At 40.5% G+C, this 17,047-nt stretch overlaps 2 protein-coding genes across 3 annotated transcripts in view; one reads left to right on the forward strand and one right to left on the reverse strand.

Moving 5' to 3' along the window:
* zgc:165481 (uncharacterized protein LOC100073327 homolog) overlaps positions 1 to 5,514 on the forward strand; it is a 33,895-nt gene extending 28,381 nt beyond the window's left edge. The window contains exon 2 of the mRNA XM_038270994.1: positions 4,265 to 5,514. Coding sequence (XP_038126922.1) covers positions 4,265 to 5,016 — 752 coding nt within the window. The 3' untranslated portion in view covers positions 5,017 to 5,514. The remainder of the gene's footprint in view (positions 1 to 4,264) is intronic.
* cep89 (centrosomal protein 89) overlaps positions 1 to 17,047 on the reverse strand; it is a 116,156-nt gene that overhangs the window by 50,545 nt on the left and 48,564 nt on the right. The window lies entirely within an intron of this gene.

The following is a 17,047-nucleotide window of genomic DNA, read 5'->3' on the forward strand; positions in this document are numbered from 1 at the left end:
TGTGTAAGTCTTTTTGTGTGTGTGTTCCTGGAGAGGTGGCGAAACGTCTTCAAATCTTGAAAACCAAGTCCAGTGGATATTTTTTGAATTTTGCGGAATGACTATGACCTGGATGACTGAGAACCTTCATCAGCATCCACAGGTTTATTAAAGAAAAGCCCACATCCATCAATGGTGGCGCTGTAATAATGAAACATCGTTAGGGTGTCTAGAAAAGCAGATTGTTTTTCACATTTCTCTTTATTTTGCAGCGGTCCTCATCTTAAAATGCCACAATAAGAAATCGTATGAAAGGGCCATTTCAAAAGATGTAAAGAAGAAGGTTATGTTAGGATGAAATATGTGATACAAAGATAAAAGTGTAAGAGTGGTAAGAGGTGAAAAGGTTGTTAAACTGTTTTGTTATGTATTGAGAGTTGAAGGACAAGCTGCAACAGCAGTCAAAGAAAGTTCCTTGTTTTATATCCTCCAACCTCATAAGAGACTAAAAGCTGTTAGGAAGTAAACAGACATGCAACTGATTTGATTTAGTGGATTGTGAAACAGAACGTCCTTTGCACAGCAGTTTGGTGCTAAGAGGTTGAAGGAAAAGCTTTTTCAGAACATCTATGTTTTCACCTATATATTTTATTTATTTTGAATATAATAGTCATACCACTACCTCACCGTTGTTCCTTACCTACTACACTTTAATGTTAAGTCAATTCACCTGTATATAAGCCATCCTGATTGTACATATGTCACCTCAAATCTCTGTGTTACTCCCTTGTATATTTTTATTTTTTATTTCTTATTTTTATTCTTTTTATTTATTTTTATTCCTAATGCACCTTTTCCTCCTTGTTTGCACCTTCTTTAATTACTATGCCAATATGTGACCAGTGAATTTCTCCACTGTGAGATCAATAAAGCTCATCATCATTAAATTTTAGATTTGACTTTCTCCAAAACAAACGAAAAAGTCTCTAAACTAAATCATATCTATGAAAGGACTGATGAATGAGATGCATCATCATTAGTAATATTGATAGAGTCATTGTCAAGTGGTAATCAATCCAGAAAGAACTGAAGAGGATTTAAACAAATGCACCTTAACCCTCTATGGCATGGTGTTTCCCTCAGGGAAAGAAACCAGGAGCAGTCGGCGTTGCCACAGGTCAGCTAGAAGCAGGCACTTACTCTAAAGCAGCAGCGGCCTTCCTCAGTAGTTCTTCCACTGTTTTGGTCATTGTGGCCGTTCAGAATGTCAACCAGTTCCCGCACACTTAAAATGTAATGCAATGCAGACGTGCACAGTGCCAGTGTTGGGAAAGTTCTCTTTCTACGTGAACTAGTTCAAAGTTCAGTTCACACATTTTAAAATGAAGTAGTTCAGTTCATAGTTCATAATTCAAATTTTTTTAACTAAGTTCACAGTTCCAAAAAATGAACTAGTTCTTTTTTTTTCATGTATTGCTCAATTACACCATAGCCTACTGTAGAACCACAGACAGCAATTATTTTATCAGTTGTAACTCTGAAACTGTGCGTCAGATTTCATCTTCATATTCAGTTTTGAATCCTTATCCAACCAGGGTTTACATTAGCATTGAGGGAGCAGCATTTCCCCATTGTTGCTTTAATGCTTTGTTGCTGTCCATTCACTTCACACTAGTAGCAGCTGCAGCTTTCACCCCTACAGTATATTCTCAAAAACATCAGGAAAAATGTGCTGCTTGAATGGTCTTTTTTATGAGGAATTATAAAAAGAAAAACAGGAAAGTAGTTTTTAAGGTGCAAATGTTTTTATTTTTTTATTTTAATAAATTTTTCCATTTGAAATTTCATTTAAATACATACTAAAAAGGAATACTAAAATCCTGGAAAATTATACCAGGCAGGTTTAAGTGTGGATTTTTTTACTGAAAGCCGGCGGGCAAAGTTTGTAGAGAAATGTAAGATTATTTCCATCATCCTCACCGACCACCTGGTCATAAAACTGTTTTAAGTGATCATACTGCTGCTTTGTCGCCTCCACGGTCGCCTCCATGCTGCTGTGGCTCCCACGCTGCATTTTGTTTTGATGACGCACGCGGCTGTAGGCTACGACACTGGTAGCTGGTGTTGCCAGATTGGGTGTTTTTCCCGCTACATATTAAGGCCTGTTTACGGTGTGATTTAGCCGGGGTTTCGCCTGGAGGGCTCTATAGAAATTTGTCAACCTATTGAACGAAGTTGAACTGAGAGAGCGTGCCGTTCACAGACACTAGAATGAACGAGTTCACAATAACGTTCATCAGGCAGTAATGCAGTACGTTCAGTTCACGTTCGCCCAAAATATGAACGCGTTCATGAACTTACGTTCAATGAATGCGTTCAGGCACAACACTGCACAGCGCCCCCTACCGAACAAGATGGGTAGCCCGGTCAGCAAGGACCTGAGGAAGAGCGGCTGACGTCAGTCTGCTGCGCCCGTCGCTCAGAATGCTTTTTTCATTTTCGAGTTATGGACAGTACTTTGCTGGCAGACCACGAAAACAAAAAAGCAATGTCCGCTGTGTTTTCTCTTTGATTATGGCATAAAATGTGCAGTCTTAAAGAAGAAAATGAAAATGCAAATAGGATGATTGATTACTAATTTAATTTATGAGTCAAACAATGCATCCACATTCTTAAAATGAAAAAGCATTTCCAGAAATGCTTTTTCATTTTCAAATTTTACATTTCAAATTGAATTTTGGTATGTATTTGCTGAGGTACATTTTGAAAAATAAATCTCAAATGTCTTTTCCTTTTTCATTTTAATTAAAGCTACAGTGTGTAATAATTACAGGGATATACAGTCAGAAATGTAATATATTATACATAACTATGTTATTTATCATCATCTACGAGCTCAGCCTCTTAACCTTAATATTTGCGTTGCCTTAGAATTCGTTATTTATAATTACATAGGAGCGGGTCTCGCAGCCATGGAGGCAGACATCTTTGCGCTACGGCAGCGCAGAGCCAACAAACTAGCGATAGCGAGATCGCCCATTACGCTCGAAAGTAACTACGGCAAGTTGAGAGAGATGAACTGAGACGGTACTGAACACACAGACTAATGAAATACTATCTGTAAAATTATCTATGTAAACAAACCTCATCACTTGAGAAGGTAGGTGATGCGGACGTCGTGGAAGACATTTTGTCCCGTAACGCTCGCCGTACTGTTGGGGGTGAGAAGCGGTGGGGGGGAGATGTTCATGTTGCTGCGGTCTGCAGTCTGGACGTTAGATGTCGCTGAAAATTACACACTGTAGCTTTAAGTAAAAGGATGAGCAGTGTTAAAGAATAAAATTAAAATGCAAACAGGATTACTGATTACTAATTCCATTTATGAGTCAAACAATACCGCCACATTCTTAAAATAAAAAAGCATTTCTGAAAATGCTTTTTCATTAAAAATATGGTAACGATTTGCTTCCATACATTCCAGGCTCATTTATGAGCTTATATATTCCCAAAAACTAAGACCATTTGTTTAAATGATTGGATGCAAACTATTGGTACTTCAACACAGCAGGAAACAGATTTCTCATCTTGATCAAAACATTTATTTTATACTAAAAGGCTTAAAAGTTTCATCAAATCCAGTCAAAACGCCAAAGAGCGCCTCTCACAACTTCCAAAGAAACTTCTAATCTCAGGCATGGATGAAGAGATGCAGAGTTTGGAAGCAGAGAACAAACATAGCTCATACAAACCATGTATGATCCGTTCTGTTACAAAAATCCACAACAAAACGAAAATATTTGGGTAGAAACTGAACATGTTAGAACTGATATTTTATAAGGGATGGCCAAGCTCCCAAAAACTAGGGTGAAATATTTTTTTTCCCTCAAAATAAAAGAAAAAAACATTCCATAGAGGGTTAAAGATTGGTGATTAAACAACTGCTATTCTGCTGTGGTCCAGACAAGAACTTAGAGAAAATATTAAAGGTGTTTCTCCTTCTATCGCCTCTCCACACAGATCGATATCACCACTGGGTTTAGCTTTGCCACAAAGGGCACAGGGATGACACCCTGATCTGATTCCCAGGCCATAAATCATTCATCACTGGCAGGGACACAGAGCCAGAGCAGTCAGGGAAGGCTGAGGCCTGACCTTTCCATGTTGGAACTAAAACATCCTATTTTTTTCTGTCTGTTCTCTTACATCAGACTTCACCCATAAGCCAAGCCTTATCTTTTATCAATCTAACCCTCTCTTTTCAATCTGCTCCCTTATATATCCACAGAACATGACTTGAAGATGGGCAGTCCTGAGCCTGCGTCAGACGAGAAGGACTGTCCTCCTCCAGAGGAATTAGAGTGTAAAATCTGTTACCAGCGCTACAATGCAAACAATCGGAAGCCTAAGATCCTGGGCTGTCTGCATCGGGTGTGCTCCCGCTGCCTCATTAAGATTCTGGACATCACCGACGGAGCAGGCTGCATCCCCTGCCCTTTCTGCCGACACCAAACTGAAATCCCTGAGCAACAGGTCTCTGCCCTTCCTGATGACGTAAACATCATGTCCCACCTGGCTACGCGGGACAAGTCCTGCAGCTTGGACCAGAAGAGGGAGGTGGTCCTGACTCCAAAGAGTCTGTCCTCCACCAGCCCATCTCATGACTCCTCGAACTGCCTGGTCATCACCATAATGGAGCTCCAAAGGGACTCCCAGCGGTCTCCGAGCCACAACGGCAGCTTGGATGTCTACGCAGAACAGAGCCTGGACTCCGTATCAATAGGCTCCAATGGACCCACTGACCATGATGCGCTGTCTAAGCTCTGCTATCATGTGCCGCGTATCTTGGTTTGGCTGCTCGGTTTCTTATACTTCGGCTCGCTGCCGTTGGGAATTTACCTGTTAGTGATCCAGAGAGTGACTCTAGGAATTGTATGTGTTAGCTTAGTGCCATCCAGTCTGACAGTTTGCCTAGTGTACGGCTTCTGTCAGTGCCTGTGTCAGGGCATGTGTGACTGCTTTGCCCGGGGCCGAGAGTAAAGCAACTATAGGACCAGGGACAACTCCAGAAAACAGGGAGCCACAGCTCTCCCCGATAGATTGATAATATCACCCTCTTCATAAGCTTAATTGCACAACTAGCAGGCAGCTGTCTTCATGCAAATAAAGGATCGTGGAGAAAGAAAATGAAGCCTATCTTTAGTGGTGTGCTCTGCTGTCTTCACGCCTACTGCTTCCACATCAGTTTGGCTGAGAGGAGCAGAGTCGCTGACAAGCTCAGCCAGCAACTGGAGCCTGCAGTAAACCTACAGTCTTGTGATGTATGTCTCTGTATATGTGCCTGAGCAGTTCTGTGATGTGAATGTGAGGTGGTCTGAAAACCTTTTTAGAGCAGGCAATCAGTATTTAACACAAGCAGACTTAGGAAGAAATGGAGTAAATATACAGTGCTTTGCAAAGCCGTTGATCCTTATTGAATGTTTCGCATTTTGTCAATTTAGAACAAATTTCAGTGTATTTCTATTGTTATTATAGGTTACATACCAACATGGACTGGGGCATGATGGAAATTAAACTTTTTCACATGAATGCGTGGAGAAACGCTAAGCCTGTATACAAAAATGGTGCCAGAAGAGTCGTGTTGGGATGTTTTTCTTCAAGGAAACTGGTCAGAAATTGAATGTAGCGAGTTAAACAGAGTAAGCCTGGAAAAAAAACCTGTAAGACGCCACAAAAGTCTTCAGGCTAGGGCGAAGGCTTACTTCCCCAAATAATGTAAATGCTAAACTTATCGATTTTCCGGTTCTCGACCGGAAAAAGGTGGCTTGTCCCCTTCAGGTTGGAGGAGAGTCCCTGCCTCAAGTGGAGGAGTTCAAGTATCTTGGGGTCCTGTTCACGGGTGAGGGAAGAATGGAGCGGGAGATCGATAGACGGATCGGTGCGGCTGCTGCAATAATGCGGACGCTTCACCGGTCTGTCGTGGTGAAGAGAGAGCTGAGCGAAAAGGCAAAGCTCTCAATTTACCGGTCGGTCTACGTTCCTGCCCTCACCTGTGGTCATGAAATCTGGATCATGACCGAAAGAACGAGATCCCAGATACAAGCAGCTGAAATGAGCTTCCTCCGCAGGGTGGCTGGGCTCTCCCTTAGATATAGGGTGAGGAGCTCGGTCATTCGGGAGAGGCTCAGTGTAGAGCCGGTTCTCTCCACATCAAGAGGAGTCAGTTGAGGTGGCTCGGACATCTTCTTCGGATGCCCCCTGGACGCCTCCCTCGGGAGGTGTTCCAGGCACGTCCCACCGGGAGGAGGCCCAGGGGACGACCCAGGCCTGGGAGCGCCTAGGGCTTCCCCCTACAGAGCTGGAGGAGGTGTCTGCGGAGAGAAGTCTGGGAGTCTCTGCTTAGTCTGCTGCCCCCGTGACCCGGTTCCGGATGAAGCGGGAGACGACGACGCTAAACTTATAGCCAGAGAAAACCACATCCATGTGCAAAAACGATCTAATTCCAAGTGAAAACTAGACAATAATCATTACAGAGATCCTACTGATCTGACCGGCTGTCTAAATTAGCTCTTAGCTAAAATGCTACCTTAACTGTCAGAAAATTACCTTCTGGCAGCTAAATGACAAATCTAGCACATCTTCACCTAATTTTCCTGGGTTTGCGTAGAAATTATGCTGAACTTATGTAAATTATGTAAATTATTATGTAAATGAAAGTTTAGTCAAATTAGTCTCTTTACAATCTTTTCTAATACCTTTATTTATTTTTTGATGAGCTGGATTTGTCTCATCGACAATCTGACATTGATGCATAAGAGGCCAACATTTAAAGTAGTACTTGAGAGAAAGTTAAGCCCATTTGAATAGCTTATTCTGTCATGTGAGCCATTACTGCCATTCACAAGCAAAGTAATTTCTAAAGTGACTCCTTCATCAAACACAGAACTGCTGTGTGTTTAGAGCCAATATGTGCCAAAAATATTGAACACATCAACCTTAACGCTGTCAAGGACTCGCAGTCAATTTAATGTCTTTGTGTATTTTGAAAAGTGAAATTCAATGATAAATTTCCATCAATACTATTTAAATTATCTTTTTATCTAAGAGCAAATGCAACCATTGAAGATAAATGTCGATTAAATTGATGCTAATTGTTTTTGTGTTTTTGGCTAAATGCAAAAAATCAGCTTTATATTTGACCAAAATGTGTTTTGTTTGCAACAATGGCACCTTTAACCACATCACTGTAAACTCCGAAGGCTTAAAGTTTTCCTTTTTTCCTTTTTTTTCCCCTCTTCAACATATTTTCATCACATTTCTTGTGTTTGCATTATTCACCATTTGCTTTTTAACCCCAATCAAATACTATTGCCGTCAGAGGATGAAATAAATGGAGAATTATTTTCTATACAAAGTTTGTCTTTGTTTTCTGCTTTGTTCTTCAGATTGAATGCAAGCGAGTAATAAAATGAGTCTGCAGACTCTGTTCCATCAGACTTGAAGAGACAGCAACACACTCCTGCCCTACTTCAAAAATCAATAAAGCTGGTAGAGGAGGGAGTTCATTTATGATTACAGAAAAGGGGAAAAAAACAGCCCTGTTGTGTTCTACCTGTAGACATTTAAGCCCCAAACCTCACTGTGACTTTTGATGAGTAGAAAACAACAATAAATCAAATCAAAATCACCATTCCAAAATAAAAGGAGCTAAAAGGAGCATGTGCAAATTACACAACAAAAGCCAAACAAAAAATTATTTTCTATTGATTTTAAAGTTGCTTCCATGTCTTTTTTTGGCATCCAGATATTTCCTCTAGTTATATTCTTCCAGAAATGCAGTATTTGTTGCTTATTTTGATGCATTTAATATTTAATGTTATGGATTGAGTAGCAAAGTTTATATATAAAGCAGTGGCGGCTGGTGAAAAATATTTTTGGTGGGGCTGATATAGCCTAGTGTATGTCTCCAACTAATCCAGAATAAGAATTCAAATAAACAATTGGATAATAAATACAATTTAACAGTAATTATTTGATTTACTATATAATAACAGTAACAGTGATGATTTTGGTCACTGTGACAGGGTTTTTTGGCCTCCAAGAATCCAGGCTCGGTCGGGTTACCGGTGTTGGTGATTTACTGTGCTCAAAAACTCAAAACAGGGTGCAAAAGAAACTAAACATATACAAAATACTCTTGGCCTCAGCCTCCCTGCAGTTACCAGCAATGTAACAATCAAAACATGTTGGGATCTGGAGCTGTACCACCTTCCTCCAGCAGAGTGCGCCGTGGGTCCTCCTGAGCTGAGCCTCCAACACACCTGTGGCGCATCTCATCATCTGAGTTCCAGCGCTATATAACCTGCTTTCAGACCTTGCTTCAACGCCGCAGTGTTGATCTAGTTTGGTTAGCGACCTGAGCCTAGTAACCTGAGAATCTTAGCTATCTCTTGATGAGATAAGATTCTAACTCTTCCTTGTTTTTTGCCTCACAGGAATCCTGTCTCTCCCTGAGGCTCTGGATGAGCTTAACCTGCCGAGCCTGCCCTCGTGAGCCAAACCTGAAGACTCTTCTGTGGATTCCCCTGCAGCTCTTGGCTAAGAGCTGGAAACTCAAATCAAGGTCTGCCCTCAAAGTCAGAAGTAAGACGCTGAAGCAATTATCTGACTCTGCTGAACAAACAGTCTCTGGACCCAACAGTTTCCTCTCTCAAAGAGAAACCCGGACTTCTTCAAGGTATTCCTCAGAAATATCTAAGACTCATAACTCATCAGTCCGTTTGCTAACTGAACTATCATCCCTGCAGACTCCAGTGAACCTGCCCCCTGACCAGTTCCAGTTCCATTGCAATATTCATGTGCTTGTGTTTCAATAAACCTTGTTAAACTTTTTATCCAGCCTCCGTGTGTGTTCTGCATATTGGGCTTACTCTGTAACCCATCATGACAAAACACAGCCCTCATTAAATAGTTTAAGCCCCTCCCCTCAGGCTCTCTTATTTCTGATTTCTTTTCATAAATCAGTTTTGTCCATATATTACCTCCACAAACAATTGATATACAAAAACAAATATTTTTTTCAACTTAATTCCTTTACACAGATTCATTGACTTATTCAATTACACCAAACTTTTAAACATAAAATAAAAAAAAATAATAATCTGACAAACATTTAGCGAGTCACGTGTTGGTGACGTCACTTTCGCATTCCAACAACTGTGGCATTTTAACCGCTTACTGAGCGTTGCCTCGGGTTTGAACCTAGCAAAGACGCCGGCAGACTGAAGATGACAAGTTCCCTTAGCGTACACACGTCTGTGGAAATCCACAAATGAATGACAGTAGGTTGGGAAATGTAGTTTATATAATTTGTTTTGCTTATAGGTACACACTCTAGAGAGTAAAACTGACATTTATGAGTTAATTTGTAAAAATAGATTTTACGTTTCTCTCTTCTTATCAGGGAGGGCGGTGCCCCAGCGCCCCCTATGGGCCTATTTTTGTGTACACTTGTATACACAAGTGTACACAAAAATAAATGTAACTCTATTTTATTATAATTTAAATCTAGTCTGACTGTAGTGAATTGTTATGAATAATCCAGATGCTGTTAACGTTCAGTGTTTTTCTGTACATTTATTGCAATCTGGCTTTGGCTTCAGGCATAAATAGAATCGCTGTACAAAGGCTGCATAAAAGCTCTAATTCATGATAACGGTGATATTTTCCCTCAATGGTTCACAGCTGAGTTGTGATGGGAGGTTTGGCTCTCAGACCTGACGCTCATGAGCATGACAACAATGACCATCCCTAGTGGGCAACAACGGTGTTAACAACCCCTTGATGCCAACAAATAATTTCCATTTTTGTTTCCAAGATACTAAAAGGCTCACAGAGTGATGGGAGATGGGATTAGGGTACAACTAACTGTTAACTCTTTTTAAAACATCTCTCCACACCTCTGCATTCGAAATCTAAAAAAAATTACTGAAAATTGCAAAGAATTGAGGTAAGGGATGGTAAGGGAGCTATTGTCAAACTTGTCGAACTAATAAGGTGCATTGTTACTAAAGCAGGTGCTAGTCTGAAAAATAACTGGTGAATTATAAGGAGCATATGTTGATTCACACTATTAGAAGTGAAAAGCAAATCTTACATCAGAGTATAGAAAGATGACTGAACGAGGGGATCCAATGTTACATGAGGGGGGTCATCCAGAACCACTGTGTCAGTTTTTATGTTTGTGTTTCTGTGTTTGTCTCCCTTCATCCACCAGGAGGCGCCTGGTTCTGGTCCGCCTCCTCACACACCTGCTGATGGTTTCCTCGTTAAACGGAGTGTTCTTAAGCTGCTGACTGCCACTACTTCGACGCCAGAGTGTTTGCCAGTTTAGGGTACTCTAGCCAAGCTGAGTTTTTGTCAACCTGAGTTTAACTTTGTTTTGTCTTTGGCTCTTGGCAGGAAGTCGTCCTGCTAACTGGATCTATCGGATCTTCACTCCCTGGAAGGATCAACTGAGCTTCAAACTGAGCTGGGGTTCAAACAGGAGGTTTGGATCCACTTTCCCCAAGAGATTGTTTGAGCTTCACACTGAGAAAGGGATTATTCTCCACAATGACCCGTTCAAGTACCGCAGGAAATCTGAGTGGCAGTCAGTTTCTCCGTTCTCCAACTATCTACCGGATTCTGGGTAAAACCTGTTCCGCCCTCCACCAAATCAGACAAACAGTGGAACCACAGCACACAGACAACTACTTCACTGGAAACGTGAGTCGGCAACCAAAACCTCTTCTCCAAGTTTCACGAGTCTAATTCCCCACTGAGCCTGAACTAACCGCTGTGTCTTCCCCTCACTTTGCAGTTCCGGTTGAGCAGTGTTCAGAGCAACACTTCTCCACCTGTTTACTTCTTCAATAAAACCCATTAAACCTTTTACCTGGACTCTCTGTTCGGTTTTCTGCATTTTTGGGTCAGAACTTTGAAACATCATGACACACTGGTTCATTCAGACTTCTGATTCTATAAAATATGTACGATTCTCAGGTGTTTCTGGAAGTTGGACCAGCATGAATTTTAATCCCATGTGAATAATTTAGTCCCAGTCTTCTTCCTTTTGGTACCAGGTAACTCAAAATGTCTGCGCTGGTGAGACGCTAGTATGTTGATAAATCTGACAGCAGGTTTCATTTTCACTATTCATTAAAACTAGGGCTGCGTCTAACGATTATTTTGTAAATCGATTCATCTGTTGATTATTTCGATTAATAATCAAATAGCCAAAGGTTCCTTAAAGAAGTTTTTTTTAAGAAATTAAACCAGATGAAACCAAGGTGTAACTGATGGGGGAAAATTCCTGATGTGTCCTTTTCCTTTTTAAAAACCGCTGACCTTTAAAAGGTCAACGCCATGAGAAGTCTCAGTGAAGTCGGACCGATGAAGAGGAAACTCTGAAGTCTCACAAGCTGAGATTAAATATGGTGACAGAAAGAGGTGACTAGAGATCAAAGGGAAAATTATCAAATCAGCATTTCTTCTGCTTTAGAGTAATTGATGTATAATATTAGAGACAACCAGGATAAGTGGCTGGAATATCCTGAAACTATATATGCCTTTTTTTTCTTTTTACAAATATTAAATTAGTCTCTAACATAATAGAGAGTATTTCTCCTGGGGTCCACAGAAACAGTACAATAAAGGCTTTTTACAACCAAACACTGCAAAATGGATGACAGAATAAGTTGAAGTACGCAAACAGAGGAAACACACTGTTAGGTTCAAAAATGTAGGTTCGTAAAAGAAGGACTGAGTTCACACAGGGATTTTCAACAACAGCTTCTGCAGAAGGGGAAAGAGCCAAACCCAATACTCCAACTCTCTCTCCCCGGACCTCCTCTGCAGAGTGCTTTTATTAACAGAACATAACACATGGTTACAAAACAGAGTATTGTTCCGACGGGAAAATTGATCAGGTCATAAGACAGGATGCTCCACTGACTGAATCACAAGACAGAGTGGTCTTCTGATTGAATCATAAGACAGAGTGAAGAATCTCCTTTCCTCCAATGTTTTACAGTGGGTCAAAAAAGTATTTAGTCAGCCACCAATAGTGCAAGTTCTCCCACTTAAAAAGATGAGAGAGGCCGGTAATTTTCATCATTGATATACCTCAACCAGTGATGGGCAGTAGCGCCGCTACATGTAGCGAAGCTATTAGTTTAACTACATTTTCCAGTAGCTTGACCATAGCGTCGCTGCTTTATTTATGAAGTAACTTTCCTGTAGCGACGTTATTGTTTTGATCAAGTAGCAACGTAGCGTCCACAAACGCTACAAAATCCAGGGCAAAACTAAGTAATGAAACCAGGTTTTCTATTTTGAAACAACAATCAGCCACAAGCTACTGTAAATAGCAGTTTCAGCTGACGCTCTTATAAGTGGCGTAGTAGCACAGGCACACTCAGTAGGGTTAAACAAGCGCACCCTTTCCCAGGCTGTCGTTCTATTGGCTGGGATGGTTGCTAGGCGACGAATCAACTGCAGTCTGAGAGAGCAAAAAAAAATCCGCAAAGCAGAGCCTACGGGTTTGCGAGCGTATCTGAGACTCGTTCAGAGCGCGGATTTTGCGCGAAGAGAAGGAGGCAAGCGAGAGTAGAAAATATCTGTGCAAGAAGCATTAAATCTGAGAGAAGAAACAAAGATTTGAGAGAGAAGAGAAAATATTTGAGAGAGAGCGCATGTTTTGAGTGTGAGCATTATAAGTTTTGAGTGCAAGAAGATGAAATTCTTTTCTCAAATTAAAATTATGTGCTCTTACATTATGGCAGGATAATTCTCCCATATGTGCCACTAAGATACTCTAATTAGAGAGCAGTAGTGAAACTTCCATATTGTATTTTCATGGCTTAGTTTACCTGACAGGATGTTTACATAAATCTGTTTTTAGGCTTTGCACAGATAAGATTTTTTATTTATGGAGGAACAGCTCTACCGTATATAAAATAAATACATAAATAAATAAATGCTCAATAAATAAATAAGCATTCAATTAATTGCCCCCAAAAACACAATGAATAAATATGTAGGTAGAAATAAAATTATATGGTGAGACATAAATATATGTATCACTTAATTAGCTTCTTTATTTTTTCACCTTCTTTAAACAGTTTCAGTTTGTTACTTGAATCGACTGTTTAATTGAGGTCTGAAGAAGTTTTCTCTAAGGGAGACCCTAAAGAAATAAGATGCCTTTTGTAGGGTTTTGTTTTCCCTAGAGATGTCCATTGAATGCAAACTCATAGCCATGTCTCGATGTGTAGAACAATACACCGTACCTTTAATTTAGTTCTAATAACAGCAGATTGTTCACTTGTTTGTCTATTAGTAATTACTTCAGTTTTTATTTTAATATGCTGATCATAAAGCAATGTTTACACTGTGTTATGTCATTGGCTGATCTTTAATAAATGTTTTAACCAGTGTATCAGACTCATTTTGAATTGACATTATCTTGGTACAACGTTAAGTAGCTTCTGATGTAGTTAAGCTACTTTTAACACATTAGTGTAACTTAGCTTGCTATAATTCTTTAGGTGGTAGCTTTGGTGTAGTGAAGCTTAATTTATTGTTGAGTAACTGATAGCTTAGCTCACTACACTGGACAAGTAGCTTGCCCAACACTGACCTCAACTATGAGAGACAAAAGGAGGAAAAAAAATCCAGAAAATCACATTGTCTGATTTTTAAAGAATTTATTTGCAAAATATGGTGGAAAATAAGTATTTGGTCAATAACAAAAGTTAACCTCAATACTTTGTTAAATACCCTTTGTTGGCAATGACAGAGATCAAACGTTTTCTGTAAGTCTTCACAAGGTTTTCACACACTGTTGCTGGTATTTTGGCCCATTCCTCCATGCAGATCTCCTCTAGAGCAGTGATGTTCTGGGGCTGTCGCTGGGCAACACGGACTTTCAACTCCCTCCAAAGATTTTCTATGGGGTTGAGATCTGGAGACTGGCTAGGCCACTCCAGGACCTTGAAATGCTTCTTACGAAGCCACTCCTTCATTACCCGGGCGGTGTGTTTGGGATCATTGTCATGCTGAAAGACCCAGCCACGTTTCATCTTCAATGCCCTTGCTGATGGAAGGAGGTTTTCACTCAAAATTTGACGATACATGGCCCCATTCATTCTTTCCTTCACACGGATCAGTCGTCCTGGTCCCTCAGCAGAAAAACAGCCCCAAAGCATGATGTTTCCACCCCCATGCTTCGCTGTAGGTATGGTGTTCTTTGGATGCAACTCAGCATTCTCTCACCTCCAAACACGACGAGTAGAGTTTTTACCAAAAAGTTCTATTTTGGTTTCATCTGACCATATGATATTCTCCCAGTCCTCGTCTGGATCATCCAAATGTTCTCTAGCAAACTTGAGACGGGCCTTGACATGTACTTGCTTAAGCAGGGGGACACGTCTGGCACTGCAGGATTTTAGTCCCTGGCGGCGTAGTGTGTTACTGATGGTAGCCTTTGTTACTTTGGTCCCAGCTCTCTGCAGGTCATTCACTAGGTCCCCCCGTGTGGTTCTGGGATTTTTACTCACCGTTCTTGTGATCATTTTGACCCCACGGGGTGAGATCTTGCGTGGAGCCCCAGATCGAGGAAGATTATCAGTGGTCTTGTATGTTTTCCATTTCCTAATAATTGATCCCACAGTTGATTTCTTCACACAAAGCTGTTTACCTATTGCAGATTCAGACTTCCCAGCCTGGTGCAGGTCTATAATTTTGTTTCGGGTGTCCTTTGACAGCTCTCTAGTTTTGGCCATGGTGGAGTTTAGAGTGTGACTGTTTGAGGTTGTGGACAGGTGTCTTTTATACTGATAATGGGTTCAAACAGGTGCCATTAATGAAGGTAACGAGTGGAGGACAGAGGAGCCTCTTACAGAAGAAGTTACAGGTCTGTGAGAGCCAGAAATCTTGCTTGTTTGTAACTGACCAAATACTTATTTTCCACCATATTTTGCAAATAAATTCTTTAAAAATCAGACAATGTGATTTTCTGGATTTTTTTCCCTCATTTTGTCTCTCATAGTTGAGGTATATCTATGATGAAAATTACCTGCCTCTCTCATCTTTTTGAGTGGGAGAACTTGCACTATTGGTGGCTGACTAAATACTTTTTTGCCCCACTGTATATGTACATACATTAATTTTATAATCATCATTGAATAAACCTAACACACACAACATTCTATTCAATATCATATCATTATCTGTTAAATATTTTTTTATATTTATTTGAATAATTAAATTCTAATGTCAATAGAAAAAGCATCATGTTTCAGTGACAAACTACTTAATATAAAACTGTTTCTATGACAGCGTTAGTTCTAGAAAGAGGTCAAATAAATTAATAGAGGCTCGTCCGGCATTAAAAGCATGTGTTTTGTAAATGTTAAAATGCTGCATGCTAGTCTGTCACAGACTTTTTATCCACGATGGGCATTGATGCATGAAATTGACATCTGCACTAAAATCTAAGGTGTGCACCTTTATTATGAACTAGCTGCAGTTTATCCAAATATTTTTTGACACACTTCCCCAAACAGTTTCACAATATTCACGATGACAAAGAGCAAAAGACTTTAATTTTCTTATTTCAACACATAAAATGTGCTTTACGCCAGATTATAGCAATGTTTCTTCTTATTTAAGAAAAGCTCTTTTTTCATTTGTAAAGATTATGTGTGACTGTGTTCATTCTTTGAACCAAGTTCAAGCATCTTGGAGTCAGACAGACAGGTTGAAATGAATCTTCAGTAGAGATTCGACCATTGCTGTTGTAGAGTAAAGTCTGGTCTGTCTGCCTTCCAACACATATGGTCATAACAGGACAGAAGGAACAGAGCAAAAACAGCAGGATCCTGGAAACAATGAGCGCTCTGTCTTGGGAGAGAGTCTTAGGCTTGGAGTTATGATGAAAACTCAGACATGTGGGGCCTTGAAGTGGAGTCACCGCTCCTCAGGAGAGAAAGAAATCAGCCGAGGTAGTTTGCTCATGATGTCTACTGGGCAATATTCCTAAACGGTTATCAAGAACAGGCCAAAAAGCCTCAAATATCCTCCACCAGGCCTAACAAATGCCATGGGAGGCTTTTCCATAATCATCCTTTGATTCACATCAAACCAACTTGAATCATTTTTAGCTGAAAAAGCTTTATTTCTGTCTCATGTAAACAAAGGATGAAGTTTTCATTAGAATCTAGTAGAGCTTGGCAAACATTCTGTTTACAATTTTTAAGTTAAGTCAGAAAAGGCTTTTTTTGCGGGCATGAATCCCAAACAGCAACAGGGTAGGAAGTTGGTGCTGTTATGGGGACTCATTGGCCCCAAGATGCAAGTTGCATTGTCTAAAAATCAGCTCCAGAGATCTTCCTTCCTGCACCATCCAGATAAACATGGAATCTGATTCAGCCAAGCCACCAGTGACTTAGGAACGGGCCTCTGTGTCACCTCATGCTTAGATCTAAATGCTTAAAGGAATAGTACACCCAAAACATGATTAGCCTTCATTTTCTACTCACCCCCATGCTGAACAACACTCTGGAGTACTTTTTTGATATCTCAAATGCATCTGGAGATCTGGGAGGCTTCTTGCTGTCTGCTGACATTCAAATAATGGAGGTCTGTGGCGCCCGAGACAGAAAGGTCCATAAAAGTCCACAAAAACGTGTCAATATTCCTCCATACTGCTCGTCCAATGTATTCCAAGTGTCCTGAGTGGGTAGCATCCAGAATTTACTCGAAACAAAGTCATTTAGAATGTTTTTAGAGCATAAACAGTAGTGTATAGGATTTCCTGAAAGCGCACGCCTGCGTGTTCACGACGCTACGGAAGCCGGCAGACCAAACCAGATGAAAGTGCGCATTCAGCGTCTGCTCTGCCGATAATGCAAGCGTAGAAGAAGAAATGTGCTGTTTACCTGTGCAAAGAAAGAAACAACGAAAGAAAAATGTCTGAGGACTTCAGTGTTGAGGAGGAGCATGAGTTCTTTGCCGAGCTGAATGCGCA

The sequence above is a fragment of the Cyprinodon tularosa genome, unplaced genomic scaffold (genome assembly GCF_016077235.1).
Source record: "Cyprinodon tularosa strain WSP-4 unplaced genomic scaffold, ASM1607723v1 ctg786, whole genome shotgun sequence".
NCBI classification, from domain to species: Eukaryota; Metazoa; Chordata; class Actinopteri; order Cyprinodontiformes; family Cyprinodontidae; genus Cyprinodon; species Cyprinodon tularosa.